The following is a 22375-nucleotide window of genomic DNA, read 5'->3' as shown; positions in this document are numbered from 1 at the left end:
ACAGAAGTGCTTTCATTGGATATTCGTAACATAGACTCCTGGAGACTGAGTTTTTGTTTTTTATGCAGCACCGAGGTAATAAGGACAGGCGCTACTATTAGCGTGAGCTCCGAGTTATGACCAGGACTTCAATCTGGAGTAGGTGAGAAGACTCATGTAAAATTAAGCCTCAAAGTACAATGTTATTACAAAAGATCTTCCCGACTGCAAACCTGAACAAATCTCATTTAACAACACTTAGACGCGTGAAAATGGAAACGGAAACCCAAAAAATTTTAGTAGCTGGTATGTCGTGTAGTTATAGTTTTCATCACTAAGGCGATATGAAAGAAGATTTCACGTCTGCCAGTCTTTTAGAAGGAAATTTGGTGAAGATTAACTCAGTGATTACCGCGATTGTTTTTTCTGCTCCTCACAACTGATTATAAGCAATGTGCAATTTTTTTTGAATTACTGGTATTGTCATTTAAACGATTACTAAAATTCAACATTACGATTTGTCTCATTCGTAAATCTCTCAAAATATCTCCGTAGACAACAATCACTTTTGTTACAAAGATCATGTCTCTATCGTTCTTACTTCAAAAAATATACCGTACTCGATCAAAGTTTGGTTTTTTTTTTTTTTTTTTTCCACTGTACATTCTACACATTATTTTCTCCAAATTTTAATTTTGTTTCGACTCATATAAATTTCCGCACTCCACAGCCTACGAAGGCTAATAACTGGCCAAATGCGGCACATTCAGTTGGGTGGTGTATAGTCAGCACAGCTCCATTTGCTGCTTCTGTATTTCTAGATTGAAACAAGCCATTACATAATGTAGACAGACACCAAGCTTAAAGATCAACGTCAAGAAATCTAGGAATATGTGGACCATATCAAGAAGTACATTTTGCACAGTACTTGAATCTCAAACGTGAAGAAATTCGATAGTGTGGGTAAAGGAGGAAAAAGTTTTCTAATCAGTGCTTGAAGAAAGATGTACTGAAATTCTAGTATGTACGGGAATGGTAGGGACTGATTATTGCCCAATGCTTTGAAAACCAATGTGAAGGAATTCAAGTAAATACATATAAAGTTAATGACAATGTAAGGGTTGATGGTTACTGATCAATACTGGTACAAGGACTTATTTTCCGCATATCAAGGGGTATCTTGATTATTGCCCATTCCACTGAGCTTCTGTGACGAAACTTCAAGCATGCATAAATAACAGCAAGATCGTTAAGAAGTCAGGTACCCATCATGGTACTGCTTGGAGAATCCAGGGCCATTATTATTATTATTTGGTCTATATGTAATTTTACGCGTTCTTTATATGGTATAAACCGTGAAATCCAAAATCTCACACTTATGTGGATAGCAAGTGATAAAAGAACATATGTCTTTATATTAAGTACCCAGAAAGAATAACGTCTTTTCATTTGTATAAAGGTAACCAAGAAAGTACTGTCGCTTTTGTGGAAGTCTGTGTTCCATTGGTCCTCACACCGTGAGTTAAATGTGAATGGAGATAAGGCGAAGGTCAGTTGTTGGTGTGGATATATCCAACATACTACCTGGTTGTGGCAGTTCAGTTACACCGTGAACTTGCGTAAGGACAGAGTGTACATGAGACCACCACAAATCGTCATAAGGGTGTGTATGCTGTACGAGTTCGAACTGGGGTTAAACGCCGTTGCAGCGGGGCGGAAGATATGCCAGGCCTTTGGTGAGGGTGTCGTGACTACGCAGACAGTGCAATGGTGGTTTAATAAGTTTAAGGACGATGACGAAACACTCTAAGACGCACCACGCGCCGAAAGACCAACATGTGTAAAAAATGAAGATCTTTAGGCAGCAATTAAGGTGAACAGTGGCCAGACATGTGAAAAACTGGGACTACAATTCAGTGTGGGTGGAGAAATCACTCGGCAACACCTCCATCACTACAGTACTTGGGAAGCACTAAGGCAACGCGAGCAGACACCTGTGTTTCTTTGTTGTCTCTTCTGAGGAAGGAGCCATTTCTGGACAGGGTGTTGACATATGATGAGAAGTGGATCCTGTACGAAGCTCCACGGTGCCTTCATCATTGGTTAGCAGCCCATGAACAGGTTCCAAAACAGCCGAAACCAGCACTGCACCAGAAGGCCCTCCTGAGTGTTTGGTGGACTGCTCGCGGCATCGTGCATCGGGAAGTGCCACCAACTGATCAGGGCATCAAGGCAACTGTCTACTGTCAGCAGCTGAGCCGTGTTCAAGAAAAACTCACAACTCTGGAGTCAGCACTTCTGAATCGCAAAGGGGTCCTCCTGTTACATAACAACGTTAAGCCTCATGTGGCTAGGATGGCCCGGACACCATTCTACGCCTTGGATGGGAAACACTATTGTATCCGCCATACTCCCCGGACATTTCACCATCCGATTATCATCTGTTCCATTCCTTGGACAATCATCTTAGAGGACGCCAGTTCAAATCCCTAGTAGAGGTGCAAAATGCACTTGATAACCTTCTTCACTTCACGGCCCACCAAGTTCTACCGCGATGGAATCCATGGCCTTCCAGAACGTCGTCGATGCTGATGGGGACTATTTTTTATCTTTCAGGTACGTCTTAGGTGACATGTCGATGTTCGAAGGTGGTAGGTGAAAAAGTGACAGAACTTCCTTGCTTATCTTATAAAATTTCATAAATATGACAATCGACATTATATATAAGTACAGAGATATTTCCTCAATCGCTTCTCAATGTTATCACACCGAAAATCGTGCCCCTATTCACGGTAGACGGAAATACGAGGGCTATCCAGAAAGTCACGTTTCGGTGGAGTGCCGCTAGAGGCGGGCGAGCGCCACTTTTTTCCCCAGGAACTTCCGCCTGTTCAGTGCGCATTCAACTTTGGACGTGTGAAGTTCACGTTGCTTTTACTCTGTTAATAATACATTGCTAACATAAGTGCTCCGATTAAGATCCCTTCAGCTGCGAAGCGAGGTCGGTTATATGATTTTTGATGGCGAAAAACACTAAACCGATGGACATTCATCGACAACTGTGTGACGTTTACGGTAAAGATTTCATGAGTGGAAGTGGAGTGAGGCGTTGGTGACTTGTTTAAAGATGGCCATACAAGCGTTCACGATTAATGGATAAGGACGAACAAATGAATTGGTCGCAAAAATCAATAACAAGATTCGTGAAAATCGCTGTTTTACGATAACAGAGCTCTCGTTTGAGCATCAGCAGATTTCACAAACTTACTGCATGAAGCTGTGACCTATAAGTTAGGCTACTCTAAATTTTCTGCAAGTTGAGTTCTGAAAACTTTGACAAAGGAACACAAAACTCAGCAGATGGCAAAAGCCTTGAAATTTCTTGAGGCCTATAAGAAAGATGGCGATTCCTCCTCCTTTGATCTATCGTTATTGGGGTCGAGACTTGAGTTAAGCATGTTGATTATAAAACAAAAATCAGTCGATGGAGTGGAGACACTCCAGTTTAAAAAAACAACTGAAAAATATTGTAAAACATAACGTAAGTTGCGAAGAGCAATTCAAAACAAATGCCAAGCAAAACTGAATGCAGAAGTCCTACTGTTTCATGATAACGCCCGCTCGCACACGGCCAAAACAGACTCAGGAACTGTTACAGACCTTTTATTGCGAGGTTTTCGACCATCCGTCATATATATATCCCGGATCTCGCACCAAGTGACTACAACTTATTTCTTCACATGAAGACCTGGCTAACAACGCAGCGTTTTGATGACGCAAACTTGCAGGATGGCATGCAGGAGTGGTTGAAGTCCCAGACGGTAACTTTGGACTTTGAAAGCTTGTTCATCGCTATGGCAAGTGCCTAAACTTGTACGGCGACTATGTCGAAAAGTAATGTATGAGTGTCGCTTTAAAATGTATTACTAAAAAATGTTTACTTCCACTTGTCTTCCTTTTAATCCAAAACATGAGTTACTTTCTGGATAGCTCTCGTAGAAAACTCTCATTTACACATGTTAAAAATTAATTAAGTACCTGGATTAAATTTACTTCTTTCATTCTTCCTTCCTCAAACTATCATAAATTAACAGCACTCACGAATACTTACATACCATGTTATATGCCCTTACCATGTAAGGAACTGTGAAGTCCAGTATACAACTCTCCACAAATTTGGATATACATTTTCAGGCACATCACTCCATGGTTCCTGACACGTAGGAATATGCTTCGTAGGAGGTGTATCACTTGTATTAGAAGTTCCGTTATTTACAACAGAAGAATCTGTATTATTTTCATCTAACAGCTGAGTGCTATGTTGACTCAGACTAGTTACATTAAAAGGGTTAAGTACACTAGGTGGTAAATTTTTCTGTATACATTGACGAAAAACTGTCTGAAAGAAGAAAATACAGAAGTAAATATCAAGGAAAGAAGTTATTCTAAAGTAATATCAGATATTGAGAATTCTCAGGATTAATTTAAAGAGAGCAAGACACTTCTAATTTCAAAAATGAAATGAAATTACTTATTGTCTTAATAGGATGTATATTTAATATAAACGAAGTTTTTCACTCACATATTATAAACAAAGTTTTAACATTGGTGTATTCTACCTTCATCGCAGATAATAACATTGTAAAGGATAGTATATTTGGAACCCAAAAGTTATGATGTCTTGTACTCCCGTCAACCGACCAGACATCGAACTTAAACAAAATATGTAATGAACTGTAATAACAACAAAGGAGTTCCTTTTGCCTAATGTACACGTGCAAGCGCATGTCTTCCCTCTTATACAGTGACCTAGTGGAATTGTTAGCTCTTTTTTATTATTATTATTTATTTCCGGCTCAGTAAAAACTCATGAACACGGAGGGAATAGTGGTGATAAATAGAAAATGAAATCTATGAGTTTTACGTCCCACGGTTATGCCGGTTACGCTAAAGGAGACGGCGATGAGAAATGAATGAAATGGTGGAATGAATAAAGTGGGAGGAAACGGGAGAACCCCGAGAAAACCCACGAGCACGGTGTTTGTCCACCACAAAGTTCACACGGTGCGAGCTGGAATCGAACCAGGGATCCCAAGCACCGGAGGTGAACGCTCTACCACTGAGCCACCGAGAAATGCACTCATACTCAGTAAACGTGATTTCAAAGCGTCGGAAATGTAAAGAATAGCATCAAGAACATGAAAGCCATTGCCAATTCACCAATAATATTCCCTAAAACCGATGCAATATGATGTGCACGGTTGCATACCAATAAGGATGCAACAACTGAGGTCAAGTTGAAATTGTGCAAGGGGACTTACAAAGAAACTGGGTAAACTAAAGGAATATCACTAGTGGGATCGCATGATCGATATTGAAATGTGGCCAATGTGTGTGTTGATATCAACATGTAGCTAATGGGCAAATGTCAACATGTCTCACTACTGCTGGGACACCGTCTCACGTGCGAAAACTAGGAAAATAACGTTGTACATTCTGCTATTACATCTGGTGCACTTTTTGGTAGAACGTAACTAGAACACGATTGTATCAATGTTCCTCTTTGTTTGGGACATTGTCCCACAGTCGACACATGAAAAGAAATCTCTTAATCCATGGTTCAAATTCTGATAGGACGTGAAAATAACAAACTTGTATCATATCCTACGTCTTCTGGGACATATGACGTACTCGAAATATAGAAAAATACCTCCAGAAATTCGTATCTTACACACAGTGCACATGCCAAGACAAAGACGAAAATGAACCAATTTAGCATATGTAACACTACATCTGGAACATCATACATATGGAAAATAAAACGATATCAGAAATAGGAAGAAACGTCTTAAAGCTTTGATTGTTTACAACTGTGCAGTAGGAATAACAAAATAAAACACACAAGCATGTCGGGAGACTGTACAAGAGCGCCTGCCAAAGTGGTTACTCCTGAAAGAAATAAATACGGTGAAAGTGAGACTCCCTACAGAATCAGGGCTAGAGCGCTCGCGTGGTCGCAGTTTCCAATCCTACTGGGAGCCCACGGCCTCAGATTCAAAACCCGAGTAGTTATTTTCCTATTTTTTGCACGTGGAACGGTGTCCCAGCAGTAGTGGGATATGTTGACATTTGTCCATTAGCTACATATCGATATCAACACACACATTGGCCACATTTCAATATCGATCATGCGATCCCACTAGTGATATTCCTTTAGATTACCCAGTTTCTTAGTGAGTCCCCTTGCACAATTTCAAATTGGCCTGTTGTTGCATCCTTATTGGTATGCAACCGTGCACATCATATTGCATCGGTTTTAGGGAATATTATTGGTGAATTGGCAATGGCTTTCATGTTCTTGATGCTAATCCTTACATTTCCGACGCTTTGAACTCACATTTACTGAGTATGAGTGCATTTCTGGGCATTTTTCGTCCATGCAATCACACACAACGGGCATGAAGGTGTCCGCCATTTTGTATTTGTTCTAGACATCGACTTAATATAAACAACTTATTGTTACCTGGTAGAAACCCTATTAATTCACATCCATTTAGAACAATTTTCATTTGGCAGATTATCTGGGACTCCCTACGTTTCTTTGGGGAATCCCTTGCGCGTGCATGGTAGGATTGTGAAACATGCAAAATTCAATAGAGCAGGTATGATTTCTTCAGTGAATTTTTTACCCGCCCTCTTTGCTTTGGATAGTTTCCGAACTATTGGCGTCCGAAAGTCATTTTCCCACGCTTTCGGCACCTTGTAGATCCGAAACTATGTCCGATAGCCGAAAGTTCAAGACAACTTTTTTTCTTGTCTCAGTGCCAGGAGTCACCTCCCAAGAGTTGTAACACTTATTTTGCAACACCCGATATATATATATATATACCTGTATATATTCAAATTTCGATGAGTCCTACAAGAAACACGTGAATGTTAGCGATACGATTTTTACATTTACATTTTTAAAGTTTTCAGAGTATTTAATCAATGTGTAAGACTGATCTTTCTACAATTTAGACTTTTAATATTACAAGCGTAATTGGTACATATTGCCAGGTCACCAAATAGTGGTTAATCACTTTTCTATCTAGTAACACTTTTTCAAAAGGAACATTTCATCAATTTTGTCCTGGTAATAACGGTACAGTTGTTCATTTTATTCGATTTCTAGGATTCTCAAGATTGAAAAGTCCATTTATTCTGTCATAAGTTTGGCCACATAACCACTGGCATTTTTACCACACAGGCAACCCCCTAAAGACGCAGAGTCGCTCTAAAAATAATAATGATAATAACTGGAAAATTGTTGTTGTTTCAATTCATCTTAGTGATTTATTTGGTTTTATTTTTGTTCACCGTCAATGGGAACATGTTAGGTAAGCTAATAACCCACTAACACCGTTTGTTGGTAAAGAATATAAACAAGAAAGCTGTAGCGGTTTCCTTACTTTTCCCTCTGACACAAAATCAAAACGTAAACATTTACCATTCATTTTTCTTATAGGGGAGGGGTTAAATTTTTGCTTTGCTTACGGCGGAAATTAACCGCCTCTAAGTACAGCAGAATATTACTCACTGAGAAAAGGGCAAAAGAAGCCTTGGAACCATCTGTGTAAAATCTGTGCAGATGTAAAATCTTCACTTCTACTTCTGAAATTTTCAAACCAAACTCATCTTATCTTTGTGATCAAGGCTGACGATATTCAGCCTATATAATGAAGAAATTACACTTATTTACATGCCCAGAGAATAAGGCAGGTGTTTTATTGTAGAAGAGATTCATCAATGATGTTTTTCAGTGTTTCTATATGCAGTTTCACTCTAGTAGCAGAAAGTGATCACATATTTTATAAGGACAAAAATTGTGGTAAGAAATTTTTGTTTATAACGATCCTAATGTCAGAGAAGGATTTCGCTGTATGCTATACACGTCATATAAAAATACGCCACAGTGGTACAAAGTACAAATGAATTCTATCATGAATTCCAAAACCGGGAAAATAATATTTTTGATATTAATGACAATGCTGAATATACGTTTAAATTGCTTTACTGATACGAAAGGTTGTATAATACACTTAGGGATTCTAAGAAGATATATAAGGGATTGGAATTTTCTTAAGTCTAATAGCAAAAGTACCACTAATGTAACGGGTAGTTTAAGAGGATATTATATCCTTGAATTTTCCAGGTTTTCCAGGTATTAATTTTGCAATTTCCAGGTATAGTGGAAGAAATTAACAATAAGAGAACACATAAATTTTAAGAATAATATATTTATATATTTAAGAATGGCCACCCTTCTCCCCAATGAAGATTGCAATTAAATATTGAGTCACAAGAAAATAAATAAAATTTAAGTTGAGAAGCCTACTAAGGGAATTAATAAGAAAATACTTTTGTTTCATACTTGAATATATTCAAAACATACAAAAATATTGAACTCAATTTCCCTGATATTTCCTTTTTTTTTTTTTTTTTTTTTTTGATTGATTTCCCTGAATTATCCAAGATTTTTTCTTCCAAAATCAATTTCCCTGAGATTTCCAGGTTTTCCAGGTAGTGTATGAACCCTGTAATAAACAGGGCTTAAAAATCCACTCGCCTGCTAGCCAGTGGCGAGTACTTTTTTACATTTGGCGTGTAAAGTATGTGCAAACACTGTGACTGCAAAATGGCCTAGCTGTTTTACATACCAAGAAAATATTACAGGAAGCCAAATTAATATTTTCCGACTAACAGAAAATATGACAGTGTTCAAGACCCCCGAGAGGGTTGAAATATGCAGAATAATGAACTCGAAGAAAAGATAGGATCTTGAATTTACAAAGACTAATATAATATGCAATTTCGATCCACATTGTTATAATTCATTTTACATACACTGCAACATTATAGGCTATAAATCGGTTGATTAACTAGAGTGTTTAATGAGGACGTCAGTGGAGAGGCTACCTGCCGTTGTCATGAAAGGTTCAATGGCATACACATGCTCATCATATGAAAGACCCCCAAAACAAAAATAATCATCAAAATAAGATTCCTAAAAGGCTGGATATAAGTTCAATGGACAAATATAAAAAATTAAAATAGAGGTGTGAAAAAGCTTTAAGAATAAATAACAAAATACAAAACATATAACAACAAAACCAAACAGTAATAATAATAATAGACCAAAACGGTCACTTAGAACAGGATTACCTCCCCCCCGGGGAATCTTAATATTATTAAGTAGTTGTAAGCGGTACGCGCCATTGGTTTGGAAACTCGGGTTCGATTCCCGGCGAGAGCTCATGTGGTTTGGATTCTACGTTAATAAGTAGGTCTACGACTCATATGGCCTCGATGCTGAACGTCACCAACTCTAAACAAGTTGCAGTGTCACGTGTACATCACGTGAAGGAATTTGGTTTGTACAGTGTGATATTTTCACAATTAATATTGAAACCGGAAGTGGTAGTAGTTTTTTAAACCAATTCGAGTTTTCGTAGATATCAGAATGAGATGGAATATATTCTTAGGACACTTGATTACAGAAAACAGCTTCTCGCCATCTATTACCGCTTTTACTAAGTACTGATCAACATTAAAAGCGTAAGTGATTCAATTCTGCCACTTCCGGTTTGAACAGAAGTTTAAGAGATGAGATTGTATATGTTCTTAGAACGCTAAATCGATTTTTTTAAAAAATAAACGCTTCTTGCTACCTCTTACAGTTCTTGCACTAAATAGATCAATATTGAAACCGGAAATGGTATCGATTTCTATCACTTCCGGTTTTACTAGAATGTTAAGGATTGAGATGAAATGTATTCTTAAGATGCATAATCGATTGCAGGAAACCGCTTCTCGCTATGTATTACCGTTTTTGCTCTATGGAGATCCACACTGAAACCGGAAATGGTTGATTTCTGTCGCTTCCGATGAAGGTATCACCTCCATCAACGAACTCGATTCTTTGCTTTTGAGCCTCTTCTTCCGGTCCAAAATTACTGCTGATCCCACAAATAGTTCTTTTTTTTTTCTTTCTTACGGACGGACAAAAAAAAAAAAAAAAAGTATATAAAGGTTTTTTGATAAACCTACCCAATCTACCACTATCAAGCAACAGTAGGCAATATATAAGAACATAAATGGCATTTTTAAAGTTTTCCTATACCTATACATTGAATACTTTTGCAGTGAATTACAGGTGTCCCATTTAAGGTTAGTGTCAAGTGACAAGTTTTGCCGATAGATTTCACTACAGTCTTCGTATTTCTCCCATGTATTTTTTACCTTTCACGAAAATTTACAATTTCTTTTACAAATTTCAACGTAGAGATTTCAAATTTTTAGAGAAGGAACTTCATAACCTATTAAAGGGAACAATCCGTGCTGATTTTTTATTTAGAATTTTCTTCATTGTTGAAACAGTTCCATTGTTAAAGGTTTGGATATCCATTTCAACAATGAAGAAAATTCTAAATAAAAAATCGGCACGGATTGTTCCCTTTAATAGGTTATGAAGTTACTTTTCTAAACATTTGAAGTCTGCAGGTTGAAATTTGTAACAGAAATCGTGAATTTTCGTGAAGGGTAAAAAAATACATGGAAGAGATACGAAGATTGTACTGCCATCTATCGACAAAACTTGTCCCTTTAAACCAACCTTAAATAACTTTCACTTCTCCTGTAAAACTCAACCATAGAAGTTTAGGAAATTTCTCAGTAGAATACACATTTTTATTACTGACTAACACTATCTAATCTCTTAACTATTGATCTCTTATACTTACTGTTGAGACATCCAGCGGCAGAATGAAAATAATGAGAAAGGAGAAGTACCACGCTATTAATACGGAAATTGTCACTATGACGTGATGTTTATACCAATTTCCGTACTTGAATAGAAGTCCTGCTGCAAGGAAAAAGGTAATGATCACCTCTGATACTAATGGGCCAATAGTCATTTTGGCAATTCCTTGCTAATGACGTCACAGATAAAATGTGTGTTTAAAATTAGTGAATAACGTTCTTCTTCAACAGTCAACAACGAATTAGTCTATCAATCTTATACATAAAATTCCATTTGGATATTTCAAACATTATGTCAATTTTTTAGAAAAATAACAGGCATTCACTGTATAAGTTGATCCTCTCTACTTTGTTCCTCCTGTTGCTGTTGATCCTTGACTTTTTCTTGAGCCTCCTTCTGCATCTTCTCCAGCTTTTCTAGCGTTACGGATTTTAAAGGCATCAACTTGGGCTTGCAAAGAATAAAGTGAGAGATATCTTCCTGATGTAGCAGACCTTTGCGTGGGACAAGGTCCTTGAACACAGGCTTCCCTTCTTCAGGCATTATTCAAACCTTCAAAAACAATTTTAAAAAAGTAATTTTTTGAATTTCTTCAAACCTGTTTAACTTGACCACCTTCGTTTGCATTGGAATGTGGTCAAATTAAAGAAAATAAATATATTTAGAAGCAAAAACCATCATACGCCGTATTATAAACACTTCTACATAAGTAACATAAGTAACTAATTAATATCTAAATATCAGTTTGGAATAATTAAAAATAACCTGAATAATATTTCTATTTCTGTCAGCCTATACTCACATACTTCCCAAGGATACTCCTTGTCGGTACTTAGGTAACAATACTATGTATTGTATATAAACATTTCTTTTTCAAAATAGTATAATTTTGATAATGCACTAATATAATCAAACCTGATTCTATAGTTTTTGGAATTTAGTGCTGTAATATTCTACGTTGCATATGTCCCTCAACACTATATGGTTAAGTTAAACGACTCATACTATAATTTCGTAAATGGTATAACAAACATACTATATTGAAGCAAAAGCACCACCGTTGTGTAAAAAATAAAAAAAAAAATTAAAATTAAAATTAAAAAAACCTATGTGAAGTCTTGAGTAGACGAAAGTCTTTGCCCTAAGCCGCGACTAGCAATACTTATGGGAAGTGCTCAAATATAGGAAAAAATCATCTTATTTTGTGGTATTATATATATATATATATATATGCCATTCACACATTATGATGTTTAAATTGTTGTAATTTCAACACGCTAATTGTTTACAAAACAATTACAGGACATTCTTTATTTTTTCTCTCTTCCACCTGTCGCGATAGATGCAAATACGAAGGTCAGTTTCAGAAAATAACCAAACATTTAAATTATCTTATTCCTCTAGGCAGTCAAACGCCGAAAGCAACGGAACGAAAATAAATAGTGAATATATCTTATTTCTCTTTGTTTAATTTCTTTGCAAATGAATCTGATCACAGTTTGTTAAATTTGCTGCAAATTTATCAGAAGGAAAAGGATTCGACGACGCGACGAAAACAAAAGATATCCAAATTTGTGTCGATTGTACACGAACTGTCTTAATTATAAGTAACAATCTCTGAGATGACAGCTATTTGCGAGCCTACGCCTACTCCAACGCTATCTGTTAGCGATTAGCGGAACTACGTCTAACCGAAGACGATAATGTGATCAGCGCGTTGCGTTGTTCTGTCTTTAACAGGTGCATCAGGAGCTTTCTGGACTAATTTTCTTTTTAGCACTAAGGCTATATGATCTACTATATGAAGTGGGATATAAACCAATATTCGGGTTTGTCGGCAAGGAAAGCCGATTTGTTCGAACTGGAACCACAGGAAGGGCACGCGTTGGGTACTTGGCCACGCAGGGGCACTTATCTTACTAAAGCGAACTAATGTTTCGGGTGTTAACGTGTGTTTCTAGAACATCCGTGGAAATTAATACCGCGGTTATACCCACAAACTGTTGTTATTTATTTCTCATAAAATTAATTTGCCTAATGTCCTTAAAGCTCGTATTCTATTAGAAACTTTAGGCTACATTTTTCCTGTACTTTGCGAATAGACTCACAATAGGTCGACGCATATGGCTATACACAAAATTCATTTCCTGGACAATAAATTACAGTTGCAAATGAACTTCTTTGACACTCTCCCTTTATTTGACGCACACACTCTAACAATAAGTTGATATATATTAGTTATTTAAAAAAAAAAAAAAAACTTCCGAAGCCATAAAAACTCGTACTTTTATTAACGACCTTACTACACGAATATTTGCATAATCTGCCGGAGAATGTAGCACAAGAGAAAGCGGATGAAGGTGAGAAAATTATAGAAACATGGGCGAGGGAGCATACTATTCGCAGTCACTGTCACTTTAAAAGAGCTTTCGTAATTTATATAATATTGCGGTTACGTTGTTTTATTTATGATCTACATAGAACGGGATGTATGCGAGAGGGATTGTCATTATAGTAACAACTAATCTTTACATAAACTTAGATACTGATAATTAGTATATTAGGATTTATGAATCTTGTTGTTGTTGAAATGAAAGAAATAGAATTTTGGGGGAATGTTTTAATGTGTGCAATTTTTATGTTTTATTTGTGTTTGTTGAATTTTTTAAAGCATTGATTTATGATTAGGCATTGACAAATATGAAAGAGGTATATACCTTGAGACTATTTAGGTAGGGAATAGATGATTGGTAGAATTTGTGCTTAATTTAAGATTAATTACGTTTTTTTTTTTTTTTTGTGTGTGTGTGTGTGTGTGTGTGTGTGTGTATGTGTGTGTGTGTCTCTCTCTCTCTCTCTCTCTCTCTCTCTCTCTCTCTCTCTCTCTCTCTCTCTGTGTGTTTTGTTGCAACTGCTCCCGACTTTAGAAAGCATAGTAGTTTTGGATTTCTTTTTATTTGTGGTGAAATTATATGTACAGTATTTGTGAATTTTTTTAACCATATTTGTTAGTGCACGAACTTATATGATACGATGATTTGTGAAAGATAGAGGACTTTAGTGTTTGGCAATTATTTTAAAGACGGAATTACGTATTTTCCAAGTTTATAGATAAAGAATTTATTAATTACTTAGAATTTAGTTTTGAAATGTTTAACATTTCATATCATATCATAGTGATCAAGTATTCCTTTGCATATACTACTGTAAAACGCTAGTAGAAACCACCTCTTTTGACGCTGACCTTCCTTCAAAGGCATTTCAATTTTATTTTATTAGTGAAACTTCGACTTTGTAGCTTAAATAGCTATTTGAATATCACTGTGGTATTTGATAGGCCTAAGCATGGGTGTTGCTTACACGTTCGCATAAAGTTACATGGGTATTTTTACCAACACTTCAGTTATAAAGTAACTGCTTCGCTACAAGTCAATCCGAAACGGCAATACACTCCTCACCGAGCAAGAAATAAAGGGAAGGTTCTAGAATGTTGGCCCGCACACATAGGTGAAGGTGGGTTAGTAGCGAGGTTGGTTCCTTTCTTTATCAGTTTAATATCTAATTCACATAGTAATGCCGAGCGAGCGATAGCGAGTGAAGGTGGGTAAGTAGACGGATTGGTCACTTTCTTTATTATAATTCAATGGGGATGTGGGCTCTGTTTTAGTACCCTGCCGGAGACATAAACTACAAAGCCTAACACGATGCTTTTCATTTGTTACGTTAGACCAAATTCGGTGGAAAAATGAAATAGGTAGATTCTATTTTCTTAAAGTTAAATCTGATATTTTGTTAATTACAAAAATTACGTTACTCGCCACTAAACACTACATAATTAAGATGGAATGGGAAGATGAATGTAAAATTTTATAAAAATACGGAGTTATGTAGGATTTTGGGAGGCAAAAAATAGATTTAAAAAAAAATGTTTACAGGAGGAATGAGTTCATGTTACGGAAAGGTAATAGACGTGAATAATCTGTGAAGAAAATAGAATAGAAACGCAGTGTGTGCAATCAAGGAGTCGGAAATGATGCAGAGCCGTGAAGGTAAGTACAAATTTAAGTTACCGTGAAATACCAAACCAAGCCTAAGCTAACCAAAATTAGCCAATATTTAACAAAATATTAACAATTTTGGTTTCACTTGAGCAGATGGTTCTACCAAATAGAAAATTTATAGGTAAGATACAATGTGAAACTTTTTTCGTGAAGGAATGGGAGTGTGAATATACGTAATTTTTCTCAGTGCAGGGTATATTGAAGTCAAAATTTAGTAAGCAGCAAAATTGTTTTAAAGGTACGAAAGAGAAATGTTTCCGGTATTTCAGAAGCTCTAACCTAACCTGAAAATGTAAGAAAACCTGTCAAAATTTAGCAACCAACCTGAAAGGTCTAATCTGACATAAAAATATAAGAAATCTGTCAAAATTTTGGTACAAATAATCTGAAAGCTCTAACCTAATGTAAAGATCTATCAAAATTTGATAGAACCGTCTGCTCGGGTAATGGCACAATTTTTACCAAAAAATGCTGGCCCCCAAAAGCCGACAAATGCCAAACATGGGTGGTATATTAGCACTCGACTCTTTACTTCATTACATGGGCTACGACTAAGTCCTTCTCCGTACGTGTATCAAGACAAGGCAGATTAATTTACCACTGAGTAACACTATTCCAATAGACTTGGTTCAGGAAGGTATGTATGTTATGTGACGTTCATGTTTTAAAAGGTATTACGTAACAGGGATCCAGTAACAAATTACACAGCACAGTTCGTTATATAAAGTAATCTGTGGATTATATACGTTAAATAAGAAACAAAATACGAGTTTTAGAACTTGTTGTTAACAGATTACAGTACCAAATTTTTCTTCCTCTATTTCTATTAAACAAAATAGTACTATTTCTGTTTTTAAGAATCACTGTTTAATAATTCTTATACATGAACTAATAGATTATAGAACATCAAAGGAATATAAATTTAAATTAATCAATACGTTCTTATAACGGAAAATATTAAAATTTTAATATAATACATTTGTAAATTTGCCTAACAATAGAAACACAAAATCCAAACCAGATTAAATAGGAAAAAAGGTTCATAACAATCTCTTAGTAAAGGTTAATTTAGTGTAAAGAACAGTAAATGATAACATTAACTAAATACGAACCAAAAGTATCTGACGAATCTTACATTCCTTCTGGTACATCAGGATTTACCATAATACAAGAATTCATTTGTTCTTCATGCAAACAGCTAATCTTTTCTTTAAAATGTATAAAGCACACTATAGTGAACTAAATCACATAATACAACAGAAATTTGTTTACATAATTGGTCATAAAACTTCCTACTTTGCATAACAATCTGTCTTACCTCATATGAGCCTACGACGACATTTAGACATAGACTGTGTACAAATCTAAGACTATCATTGGAAATGGGCACTTCCTCCATTTTTGTTCTTGTCTGCCCAGCCTAAAATAACACTAGAATTTAGTAGCAAACATTAAGTCCTTCTGTACCAGTGTTCCCAAAATTGTACGTACAGGAACGCATGGAAAACATACAAAGTTTCACAGAAACAGCTAATACGTTTATCGCAAATATTGCGTTGCGCTAAAACAAGCCATTTCAGAATGTATCCAACCTCACATCTGTTTACTTCTAAGAATGAAAAAAAATGAAATGAAATCTTTAAGTTTAACGTCCCACTGTTATGCCGGTTAGGCCAAAGGAGACGGTGATAATGAGATATGAGTGAAATGGTGAATGAAGAAAGTGGGAGGAAACGGGAGAACCCCAAGAAAACCCACGAGCACGGTGTTTGTCCATCACAAAGTCCACATGGCGCGAGCTGGGATCGAACCAGGGACCCCAAACACCGGAAATAAACGCTCTACTACTGAGTCACCGTGCCCCCACTTGTAAGAATGTAGAGATGACCATTAGAGTAAATATTTGTATATGTGATCAGTGCGGATCAGGGCCGGCTCTAGACATTTCTTAACTGTAAGCAAACATCCCCACCTAAGTCATAACAGAAGAGTAGAAGGTTGTAATGGACAAAAATTCTTCAAATAATTTTTGCAATTGCAAATTTCTTGAATATCTGCAGTCTCCCTGTTCCTGTACATATTAACGAAAAATGGCGAAATTATAACTGACTGTGAATGAATACTGAGCAAAGTTCCAATTTTAATAATTAAAAGCATTTTTTAATTAAATAACCACAAGACAACTAAAATATACACCTTGTAAAATACATTTTGACAAGTAAAATCGAAACATAAAAGTCAAAATAGAATAAAACTCATAAGCTTCAAGTCTAACATTAACCAAATTTGGTTTTGACAAAGAAGTATGCTCTTATACTTGATTAAAAGCATATTTACATAACATTTTCTAGTGAGATTATGATAATTAGCCTCTCATTTACTTTGTTACTGGAAAGTTCATGTTATAAGACACTTTTGTGGCTTTCAATTTGGCAAAATCTCTTATTATTGCATCCGTACCCATTTCATTGAGTATGTCATTTTCAATAGCCATCAAAGCTAGTTCATTTAATCGTTCTTAAGATATAGTCGATCTCAAATAATTCTTTATTAATTTTAGCTGAACTTGTTCAATTAACAACAAATGACAAAAGTGTGTGCCTTAATCGATATTTAACTTGTCTTAGATCCAGTTGGCGGAATTGAAAATCAGGTCCCAAAGCAAAAATTCTTTTCAGGACCCCTTAGGCTTTTAAAACAATTCAGTCCTTTCATGTGTCTTTTCAACATAGAGATCGAAATCAGGCAATTAGTAACATAATGTAACCACAAGCGGTGGCGCACACAAGATTTCTTTTTTGGGTCAGAAGATTTTTCGGAGTAGGCTACAAAATGTACATAATAACTTTGTGCATTTGCAACCTGAAATTTTGCAAATTTTCTTAAAAATTAAAAATTCTAGGGGATCCAGACTTTCTGACCACTTTCGTCGATGCATCACTGAATACAAGTAACTAAAACTCTACTTTGCATTAGGACTATTACCAAATGTTTAAAAACATTGCTCCATCTAAATACAATACTAGAGAATGGATTGATAATGATTGTTACATTGTTATAATATAACGAGCATATGTATATGCTGTTGTGATTGATAGTGTGAGTTCTGTAAAGAAAATGTTACTTATAATCCTAATGACTTTTAGATTATGTTTTCGACTTCGACTACAGATACCTTTTCGAGTTGCATACGCATATACTGCGTGAAAACAAATTGTATTCGATTACATTTTTAAATACATTAAATTTATCTCAGACCCGTAACCGAAGAGGCCGTATCCGTTCCATTTTAATTTAATAATTAATTTACTGCAATCAAGTAAAATAAACTTACAGTTTCAAAAGTTTGTCGACCTGCAAACCTTTCGTTAACAGTAACTGGCATTGGCACCTCTCCCACCTCAACATTTACATGATTATCACTTTCTAAATTTTGTTTAGAAGTCGAAAGAAACTTTTTCACAGCTTTCGCTTACCTCTTATAGAATATTCTTTCAAGTTTCGTAGCTTTATTTTCCGATAAATGCTCACTTGGTTTTTATCGTTAGCCATTACTATTGCATGAAAAACAAAGTACTATTGAGAAGTGAAAATACACATCATTATAAATAAATAAATAAAACGAAACAACTCAGGATGGAAATCAAATCTTTAAGTTTTACGTCCCACGGTTATTCGACTCAAGATACAAACGAAAATGTTAACAAATGAAGGCATTAACAAAGTGAGCATTAAGCAGTGGGCAGCGATTGTGGGCCACTGACATTAGGAACTTAAAATTTCCAAAAGAAATGATCAAAAATTCCATTTGTACCGCCAGTCTTTTCTTAGTATTCGCTCCCGTCCCTGCACCAATGGAAACAAAAGCCTAGGCGCTTGAACTTGGATAATATGCATTTCAATTTATGAAGACATTTCGCAACCCTTAGCTGTGATCATTGAACTGAAGCACTAGGCGAGGACACTGTTTATAAGAAGGCGGAGCACTCTTGACGACATATCTTTTTACTGTGCTTATGCCACCCAATCCATAAGCACCACTTGCAATTGACTTCCTTTTGTTTGCGTATCCATTCTCATTTGGCAGTGATTTTCTCAAGCAAGGTCGCCGAAGGGTTGTTAGGAAAGAAATTAAGAGCTGTTATATTTGTATTTTATGTATATGGTGGGATTGTGGAAAGAATACCGTTGTTTTTAGTCGTACTGCCGCGGTGCTTAATATGACTTTTAGGTCGTCTAAAATTAGTTAGTGCATAGGTATTTACTTTAATTAACTTCTTAAACTAATCAGCTTTACAAATGAATGACTACACCACTTTTCCTTCCGGTCTATCTTTACTTCACTTTGGCGCTAATTGATGTATGTGTTCAGTTCAATTGTAATGAAGTGTTTTACAGTCAACCACGCAAAGATTCGACCTTATCGTCCTTTTGATGTATTTTATCTGTATCTCAGTCTGTATAATACTTATTTGAAGCTATTTGGAAAACTTTTCATCATAACATTTTCTCTAATAAATATTCACATTTCGTTTTCCAGTTTGGCGCTCTTTTCACCTGGCGCCTCCTGCGAACGTGTAGTAGTGGTGAAAACGAATTTTGTGTAAAACGAACAGTGTAGTTCGCAGGATTCAAGATCCGGTCCTGATGCGGATGACCATCTGATGATGTAGAATAACAATAGGGATACCTATCAGCATGTAATTGAGCTATCCAAATTCCATATTTATTATATAATTATAGAAGTTATTACAGTGATTATGCCAGTTGTTCCGTATGGCTGCAATCAGGGACGTACGCAGAGGGGGTCACGGGGGTCCGGACCCCCCCGAAATTTCGACTTTTTAAAAATTTAGCCTAATTTTAGGGGCAATTTTAGGAATTTTAATATAAAATATCTTCATATTTAGTTTGGATCCCCCCCCCGAAATAAATTCCTGGGTACGCTACTGGCTGCAATCATGGTCGCTTACTCTGAGGGAGGAACATAGACTCATGCTCAATGCTTCATACTTTGCATAAATGGATTCATGGTTTGGAACAGTCTGAGAAACTCAATCCGTTGGACTATGGTTACGTAAAGGAAAATGGTATTTTAATTCCGCAGGTGACAGATGAGTTATCGAAGCCTGAAGATTTTCCTAAGTAATATAATTTCCAGATGTGTTTCAGAGAAACTGTATGTTCCTGTTAAAAATTGGAAATATCGTGCTGTGACATCTGTAAATGTAATAGCACTATTTTGGAAAAATGTAGGAACCCTCATGCACAGTGGTCGAAGTGAGACGGAATGCGGTGGTATGCCATATCGCCTCTGGTTTTCCAGTAATGAGGACATACCGTCTCTGGTTTTTCAGTGATCAAGACAATATTTAAATAGGCGGTATGTTGAGTCAAAATCATAATAAAACATACCACCCCTGATTTTTTTCCACTTTGAGCACTGCTCATACATAATATTGTTTAAGTTTTTATCTCAACTCTGAAAGATTTGTAATATTCATTTTAATTTTTGGCACTATGTTATTAATTTGTATCAGTATTATCAACTATGACGTATTAATTTAGAAGTACATACTTTTTTCTATTTGTAAAAATAATTTTTGCTCTTTGAATTCATTTTTTTTAAACTTGTGTCTGAAAATACATAATTATTCCATTTTTCAAATTACACAATAATTTAGAACTATGAGATATACTTTACAAAGAAGTAAAATGAGCAACCAGGCTGTAAATTCGAACAACTAGGTACAGAGATATACTTAGGCAAAAAGTCTAGTAATTTGGCTTTAATTTTTAAATATGGCATCAAATGATTATGATCTGGATCATGTGACCGTTTTTCATACTCATATAGGTGTTTAACGAACTCCACAACAAGACTTAGCAGAGCCGGATCTAGAAGGTAAAAACTGGTGAAGGGGGGCTGTCAGAACCCAGGATGTGACAAGTATATCGTGTTTACTATAAACTTTCAAAAATATATAAATAATAGCTTAAATTATTTTTGTCACAAAAAACTGGGGGGCCTAGGCACCCTCGGCCCCGGCCTAGATCCGCCACTGAGACTTAGAGGACATAAAACTTCACACGTGAGATGGGCTATCGCCTGCGGTATAGATATATTGCTAGAAGATAAAAAACGGCGGAATAGCTATTTTTGTAACAATTAAAATAATACATACTATTAGTTTTCCTTTAATATATAGCCTAGTTTTAAACTAAATCCAGCAAGTTGTATACCGTTTTAAAGCTTATTAAATTCTGCTTCTTTTTTGTGTCTTATTAAAATGTTGAATTATTAGTCATCTTCGAGAAAATTACGAAAATAGAATAAAATTTTATGTTTACTTATACTCTTTCCAATTCTTCGGGACAATGGCGCAGATTTCTCGAAAAGTGCAAGAATACAAAATTGTAGAGTATAATTTTCTCTTTGCAAATAAAAAAAGATGATCAAAATCAGTCCATAAATGGCTGTTATAAGAATTTAAAGGCAATGATCCGCCATCTTGAATCCAATATGCCGACTAAACGACCATGAACCAGATTACGTGACGAAAAGAAACTAACTCTCTTTTAAGTGGGTAATAACACCCAGCAGTCAAAATGAGGGCACATATAATGCGTACAGCTATAATTTTAAATTATGTCATTGCTGTATATTTATTTGTATTTCTATTAGATATAAGAGTACACTGAGAACATGATAGTTAACGTTTATAATGTACTAGATACGAATATAATGTACTACGTAGTACGTTTACGAATGTGCCAGATACGAATGTAGTACATTTACGAATATAATGTACTTTCACTCAGAATTGCACGAGTAAAAAAGTAATTGAAAATCAGGAGTTTTAATAATTAGAGTAGATTTTAGGTAGTTATTTTATAGCAACAGGATATAGGAAATATACAATTTAGGCAGATTTCTGATGTAATAGATTTTCAGGGTCGTGTTAGGAGAACTAAATAACTTGAAGAGATGATAATGAGCGCAGGGAAAGGGGGATTCAGAAGGAAATATAAAAAAAAAACATTATAACAAGGTCTTGTAAAACATTCTTCCCATTTCCAGAACTAATGGTCCATGGCCCCTCCCAGGAAAGTATTCTAGTTATGCCAATGGCAGCAGTTTAGATCAAAGATCTTGCAACACTGTCCTTTAAGTTTTGCATCAACTGAGCACTTTTTAAATTAATTAAAGAACTAAACGATGTACGTTTAAAATATCATTCAAACCATGAACGTTGTTTCATAATAAATAAGAACTTATTGTTGTCTCGTTTGTTGAGTATGATTACTCATTGTTACAATGAACCGATCTGATTTGATCAAAGAGTAAATGTGATGTCATAATGACGTTCTCCTGTCCTATGAATTAAAATTGGGAGGCATAAATCTATGCACATAGCTTAATAAAGGTTCATTAAAGAGAATACATAATGTCAGAAAACTTCCCGATTTATATTTTGGGACCCATCCAAGGAACTGAAAGGTGATTAAATGCCGAAATTTGTCCTGGACAATG

The 22375-nt window shown here is 35.7% G+C and overlaps 2 protein-coding genes across 5 annotated transcripts in view; both read right to left on the bottom strand.

Annotated features, from left to right (window-relative positions):
• LOC145673279 (LMBR1 domain-containing protein 2 homolog) overlaps nucleotides 1-10934 on the bottom strand; it is a 54388-nt gene extending 43454 nt beyond the window's left edge. Inside the window, exons 1-2 of the mRNA XM_081742826.1 lie at nucleotides 10761-10934; nucleotides 4113-4378 (exon numbers count right to left, since the gene is read on the bottom strand). Coding sequence (XP_081598952.1) covers nucleotides 4113-4378; nucleotides 10761-10934 — 440 coding nt within the window. The remainder of the gene's footprint in view (nucleotides 1-4112; nucleotides 4379-10760) is intronic.
• A 101-nt stretch (nucleotides 10935-11035) lies between these two features.
• Nucleotides 11036-16296, bottom strand: BBIP1 (BBSome interacting protein 1). Of its 4 annotated transcripts, none has more exons than XM_081742829.1 (2): nucleotides 16160-16296; nucleotides 11036-11332 (listed from the first exon to the last, which is right to left on the bottom strand). In XM_081742829.1, the coding sequence occupies exon 2, from the start codon at nucleotides 11321-11323 to the stop codon at nucleotides 11102-11104; it is 222 nt and encodes a 73-aa protein (XP_081598955.1). In that variant the 5' UTR covers nucleotides 11324-11332; nucleotides 16160-16296; the 3' UTR covers nucleotides 11036-11101. The 4 variants fall into 4 exon arrangements, with proteins under 4 accessions (XP_081598955.1, XP_081598953.1, XP_081598956.1 ...); XM_081742827.1 differs by lacking the exon at nucleotides 16160-16296 and adding an exon at nucleotides 15954-16151; XM_081742830.1 differs by lacking the exon at nucleotides 16160-16296 and adding an exon at nucleotides 15977-16151.
• Nucleotides 16297-22375: the final 6079 nt, after the last annotated feature.

Source organism: Thermobia domestica, chromosome 16 (assembly GCF_964235325.1).
Source record: "Thermobia domestica chromosome 16, izTheDome1.hap1.1, whole genome shotgun sequence".
In the NCBI taxonomy this organism is placed as follows: Eukaryota; Metazoa; Arthropoda; class Insecta; order Zygentoma; family Lepismatidae; genus Thermobia; species Thermobia domestica.
This window is presented reverse-complemented; position numbering and strand designations above follow the sequence as displayed.

What these genes read in the sequence shown, in the direction of transcription:
- BBIP1 (XM_081742829.1), bottom strand. Translation starts at nt 11,323, where the DNA reads ATGCCTGAAGAAGGGAAGCCTGTGTTCAAGGACCTTGTCCCACGCAAA.